The 5,654-nt window shown below is 69.4% G+C and overlaps 1 protein-coding gene across 1 annotated transcript in view; it reads right to left on the reverse strand.

Annotated features, from left to right (window-relative positions):
• Window positions 1-5,201, reverse strand: part of CHLNCDRAFT_138594 (hypothetical protein) — a gene marked incomplete at both ends in the record, with an annotated part of 9,403 nt that extends 4,202 nt beyond the window's left edge. Inside the window, 15 exons of the mRNA XM_005844699.1 lie at window positions 252-477; window positions 720-825; window positions 1,084-1,174; window positions 1,577-1,657; window positions 1,852-1,938; window positions 2,226-2,309; window positions 2,548-2,680; window positions 2,843-2,945; window positions 3,148-3,336; window positions 3,600-3,675; window positions 3,909-4,040; window positions 4,185-4,245; window positions 4,513-4,590; window positions 4,820-4,943; window positions 5,125-5,201. Coding sequence (XP_005844761.1) covers window positions 252-477; window positions 720-825; window positions 1,084-1,174; window positions 1,577-1,657; window positions 1,852-1,938; window positions 2,226-2,309; window positions 2,548-2,680; window positions 2,843-2,945; window positions 3,148-3,336; window positions 3,600-3,675; window positions 3,909-4,040; window positions 4,185-4,245; window positions 4,513-4,590; window positions 4,820-4,943; window positions 5,125-5,201 — 1,648 coding nt within the window. The remainder of the gene's footprint in view (window positions 1-251; window positions 478-719; window positions 826-1,083; window positions 1,175-1,576; window positions 1,658-1,851; window positions 1,939-2,225; window positions 2,310-2,547; window positions 2,681-2,842; window positions 2,946-3,147; window positions 3,337-3,599; window positions 3,676-3,908; window positions 4,041-4,184; window positions 4,246-4,512; window positions 4,591-4,819; window positions 4,944-5,124) is intronic.
• Between the last annotated feature and the right edge of the window lie 453 nt (window positions 5,202-5,654).

Below are 5,654 nucleotides of genomic sequence, written 5' to 3' on the forward strand. Positions count from 1 at the left end.
CGCAGCCCCTCCGGCAATGAAGGGGGGCAGGGCGGCAGCCCCCGGAGGAAGGGTGGCGTCAGGGTGGTGGTAGTGGCGGCGGTGGTGGTGGGGCTGCTGCTTTGGTGTGTGTGTGTGGGGGGGGGGGTTGAGGGGGGAGGCAGGTGTACGGCGCGCCGGGATGCGTTTCGTGTTTGGGGACGGGCACGCACACACAGCCAGGTGCCCTCCAGCAGACCCCGGGCCGTCGCCCATACGGCCTCCCCGCCCACTCCCGCCCACCCACCGCCGCCACCGCCCCACCGGCACCCGCCCGCGCGCCGCGCGGCGCCCCACCTGCGACAGCGGCACCAGGAAGAGCTGGCCGTGGGCGGAGTAGGTGCCGTTGGGGCACCAGAGGCGGGGGAAGTGCTCGAGGCCGTCGTCGGGGGGCTCGCCGCCGCCGGCCAGGAACTCCAGATTCTTGTCCTCGTCGGCTTCTAGATACTGCAGGTCGTCCTGCAGTACCATGTACGGGATGGTACAGTACCGTGCAGTACCAAACGCTGGCAGCGGGGCAGGGCCGTGCCGGTCCTGGCAGCGGAAGCGTGGGCGGGCATGCAGATGCGGCGCCGGGCGAGCCCAGGGCAGCGACGAAGCAGGTGCAGCAGGCGCAGCAGGCACAGCAGCATGCCAGCGGCTGCCAGCTCAGCAGGGAGGGGCTGGGCTGGGCCGGGCTGGGCAGGCGGCGGCAGGCGCACCGGGGAGGGCAGGGGGCGGCAGGGGCTGCTCCAGGCCATGGCAAACCAGATGGAAGCTGTGATGAAGCTGAGGCACATCACCTCTGCCAGCCGCTTCCAGGGGGATCTGTGGGGGCAGGTGGGGCAGAGTGCAGGTTGGTGTTGAAGGCGGGGCAAGGCGGGGGGCAGGGTGCAGGTTGGTGTGGAAGGCGGGGCAAGGTGGGGCAGCGGTGGTCGCGCGTCAATATCTCAGCGCGAACACCCCCAACGGGTGCCTGATGCTCGAGCGAGTGCCGTGCTCGCAGCATCCGAGAACATGCTGCCTGCGCTGGCCTGAACCTTTCTGCAGTGCCTGGCCCCCACCCCACCCCGCACCATCCCACACACTCGCCTAAAGGGTATGTGCTTATGCCGGAAGGTGGTGACCCGTACGTTGAGATGGATGAAGAGAGCCCCCAGCAGGCCGCCCAGCGCGCCTGCAGGCGCACCGCGGGGCGCGACGCGGGGCAGCGCAGGCGCGGTCGGCGGCGCCGACGCGTCGGCGGCGTGGCGCCGGGGGCGCAGCCGCGGCGCGGGCGTGGCGCCTTGCGAGCCACCACTCGTGTTCCCTGACGGATGCGTGCCTCAACCGCTTGCCGCCGCCGCCACACCCATGCACACCAGCTGCCACCCACCCATACACCACTAGCCACCTACAGCAGAAGATGGGCGCCACCCATGCACAACCACCAGCCACCCACTTACCCGGCAGAACATCCTCTCCCCCATTGGCGCCACGCATGCACACCACCCACCGCCACACCACCAGCCACCCGCCCACCTATGCAGCAGAAGATGGGCGCCACCCACCGACCCACCACCACCCACCTACCACCCACCTATGCAGCAGAAGATGGGCACGTCCCACACATGATAGAACATACGGGAGCCGTAGGCGGCAAAGTTGTCGGTGTACAGGCCTGCAGGGGACAGGGAAAAAAAAAAACAAAAAAAAACATAGGCGGGCGAACGGGCGGGCCGGAGCACGGCGATTGCTGGGGGGCATCAGCGCTGGCGCAGACGCAGCCTCCACAACCCCACACCCCACACACGCGGGAGCGCATGCAGCCGCGCCTCCGCCGGCCACCCCATGCGCCTCCCAGCGGCCGCCCACCAAAGTCTCGGAACCGCCCAAACTTGGTTGCCATGAGGCGCCCCGGGTGGTCCTTGGCATCCGCCAGGATGTGCAGCGTCAGCACGCCTGCAGACGCAGGCGCAGCGCAGCGCAGCGCGGCGCAGCGCAGCGCAGCATGGCAGAGCACGAAGCGTCAGGGCCAGGCTCCACACCGTTCACAACACAAACACCGGCACAGCGGGCTGGGAGCAGCCGTGTCTGCGCTGCTGCCAGCCCGCCGCTCCAACTCTTAGCCAGTGCTGTTCCTTGGAACTCTACGGAACTCCATGGGTATTCCCAGCAGCTGAATCCGCTATGCAAGTCATGGCAAGTCGCGTCCGGGCTGGCGGCGAGCACCCAAACCCCTAACCCACCCACGCAGGTGGCCAGGAAGCCCCTCCAGAAGATGGAGGTGGAGTAGAAGGAGACGCCCTCCTCGATGCAAAACAGCAGGCCGCCTGGGGGGGCAGGAGGAAGGGCGGAGGGGAGGCGCGCGGTGCACGCGTCACGTCGGGCGCGCGGTCGGCCTCCCGGGAGGTGTAAGGAGAGCATTTGGAGCAATTGCACATGCAGACAGGCCGGCAGGCAGGCTCAGGCCGCGCTCCTCCGCAGCCCCCGCTGCCCCCGCAACAAGCACGCGCTGCCGACGGGAGCAGGCCGCGTGCCCGGCCTGCCCAGCCTCCCCCGCGGGCGCACCGATGGGCGCGGCAAAGGCGGTGGCCACGCCCGCGGCGGTGCCGATGGCGGCAAAGTCGCGGTGGTCTGCCGCGTTGCGGAAGTAGCCGCCCAGCATGTGAGGCGCCTTGACCTCGCGCCGCCAGCGCAGCCACTGCGGCGGGGGTCGGGCGCGGTGTGTGCGTGCATTTGTGAGCGTTTGTGTGGTGGGGAGCGGGGGTGACGGGACGATGGGATTGCGTGCTGAAATGCTATGGATGCAGGCAGGCAGGGGAGGGAGACGGCGAGGCACGCCATCCTCAGCGGCACCCCGCACCGCCTGCCGCCGCTGCCGGCTCGCCTGCGTGATGGACTGGGAGCCCATGCCGCCGATACCGCCCCCCACGATGCCGCCGCCGTGCACAAAGGGGCCCTCCTTGCTGCGGCGGCGCGGGGGAGGGGCACGCCCGTCGAACCAAGCAACCAAGCCCCCAAAAGCCACCCACCCCGCCCCCGCTTTCACCTTCTTCCCAACCCACCAACCACTCCACCCCCGTCCTGCACGCAGCAGCAGCCCCACCCCACCCCACACCTGCTACATCACCCCACACCTGCGGCCAGCCCCCACCCACCTATGCCTACCTCACACCCGCACCTACGGCCAGCCCCCCCAGATACCCACCCGCGATGAGCCCGGCAGCTATGGAGAAGGTGATGCCCGACAGCTTGGCGGCCAGGGTGCGTATGGTCAGCAGGCCCTTGATGTGCACCCCATTCAGGTACGTCTTCACCTCGGGGATGCCGCTGCCCGCCGCCAGCGGCTCCACAAAGCTGCCGAAGCGGGAGAAGTGTGGAGGGGACGCAGGGGGTGTTGTGCCGGCAGGGCAGGTATCACCCGGGTCAGGCAGCCAGGCGATGCGGGGCCGCGAGGTGGGCGGGCGGGTGGCTGTGGCGGCGAAAACGTTGGCAGAGGAGAGGCCGGGCACCCTTGTATGCAGATGCACGCGGCTGCAGCCAGCACCAGGCAGCGGCAGCCGGCACCAGGCAGCGGCAGCCAGCACCGGGCAGCGCACGCCACGCAGCGGGGTGCGCACCTGACCAGGCTGCCAGCCACCAGGGCAAACATGAGGCTGATGCCAACGTGTGTGAGGTATGGCGCCACAAAGCCGCCTGCAGGCAGCCAGGGGTCAGCCACACGCCGCTGCATTCAGCAAAGCAGCCCATGTGCCGCTCCGTTGACGGCAGCTGCCGGGGCCAGCCCAGAGCGTCACCCAGCCGCTGCAGGGGCAGACAGGTGCATGCACCTATGGCGCCTGCCCAGCCGGGTCCAGCCGCCGGCTGCCGCTCCTGACGACGGTGGGCTGCACTGCCTGCCTTGTACCGCCGCCAGCCTGGCGCCTCACCCGACTCTGCCACAGCCGCCCGCACGGTGGCAAACTTGAAGCCGTTCATGGCCTCTATTCCCCAGTCAACCAAGAACGCTAGCACACCCATCACCGCTCCAATCAGGATGGACAGCAGCCACTTCCAGGTCTCTGCAGCAGCAGCCGGGCGGCAGGCAGGTGAGCAAGGCAGCGCGGCGCACCACCCCGCCAGCGGGCAGCTGTGTGGGGCCGGCCGGTCGCGCAACACGGCAGCAGCAGGGAGGCAGCAGCGGCGCCAGGCAGCGGTGGCCGCACCCGCTGTGGCGTAATCGTGCTCCGAGCGGTGCACCGCAAACTCCCGCTGAAGGTCGTTTTCCTGCGCCAGATGCCATGTCAGCAGCCATGTCAGCAGCCAGGTCAGCAGCCAGGTCGCCAGCGGCAGCCGGGCAGCGGATCAACTCCCTGCGCTGCCCCAGGCCAGCAAACGGGCTGGGGCCAGGGATGCAGCACAGCGCTGCCCCTGCCAGCTACCCTCTCCCCTTCCCCAGCCAGCTGCCTCCTTGCGGCCAAGGATACAGCAAAGCGGTGCCCCTGCCAGCTCCCCTGCCAGCTGCCTCCTTTCCCAGCTGCCCCCCCCTCTCACCACAGGGTCGAAATCCTGGGCCTCAAACCCGGCCATGCGCTTCAGCCGCCCCAGCGTCTCCCGGCTCTCCTCGGCATCCTGCAGGCAGGCGGGTGGGTAGGCGGGCAGGCGGGCAGGCAGGCTGGGCAGAGGCCTGGGCTGGCGTGGAGGGAAGGTGACAGGGTCAGGCAGATCGCTGCAGCGCTCGCAGCTTCACTGCCAGCTTCCGTATCAGCCCTGCTGGAGTCACACACGGTGCAGCCTGCCCGCTGGCCAGCGGGAATGCCCGCCGCCGGCGGCGGCGGCGGCAGGCGGCGGCCCGACGCACCAGCGGCGCGCCGTGGACGGTGGAGGGTACGGCGCGGCCGCGGCCCCCACGTGCGCGGCGCAGGCGCGAGACGCTGAATTTGTCAAGCACCTCGTGATCCTCGTGGTCGAGCACTAGGTGTGACCTGCACGTGAGAGAGAGAGGGCAAGCCAAAGGCGAGCACCCAGCAGGCGGCGGAGCGGCGGTTGGCGCTGTGCCGCCCATACTGCCCACCAGCGGCGCAGGGGCCAGGCCCGGCCGCCGTCGAGCCCCCTCATCACTGCGCCCCACACACGGTGGCCGCCCCACGGCCCACAAGCGCGCACCTGAGGGCGCCCTGCGGGTGGGAGGCCAGCAGAGGGAGGCCCTCCCCCTGAGATCTCCCATTCTTGCTGCTGGACATCGTGAGGGTCTCACGAGCCCGATGGAGCCTGCGCCATTTGATCGCCCGCCTGCGCTGTATTTTGCTAACGGAACGTCTGTCCTCCCCCTGGACAGGCACAGCAACACACGCCCTCCGCCGATCACCGATGCGCATCGCCAGCGCCCCAATTTGACTCCCCGCCGCCAGCCCGCTGCCGAGCTGGCGCGCCATGGCGCCCACCACGCCACTTTGTTGGTGCCACGGCCACCTCCCCCTTCACCTCACTCCAGCCCAGCATATGCCTATGTCAACTGAGCGCGTTACAGGGGCCGCCTCTGAAGCAGGCAGGCCGCATGCGCGTGAAGCGTGCGGCGCCTCTAACTCTATCTCTGGTGAGGTGGGGCCGGTCGGAGGCCAACAAACAGAGCAAAAACAGGGCCTCTTTAGCCATGAGGGTAGGATGGATACTAAACAAAGGGCGTGGCAGTCGGT

Source organism: Chlorella variabilis (assembly GCF_000147415.1).
Source record: "Chlorella variabilis unplaced genomic scaffold CHLNCscaffold_21, whole genome shotgun sequence".
NCBI classification, from domain to species: domain Eukaryota; kingdom Viridiplantae; phylum Chlorophyta; class Trebouxiophyceae; order Chlorellales; family Chlorellaceae; genus Chlorella; species Chlorella variabilis.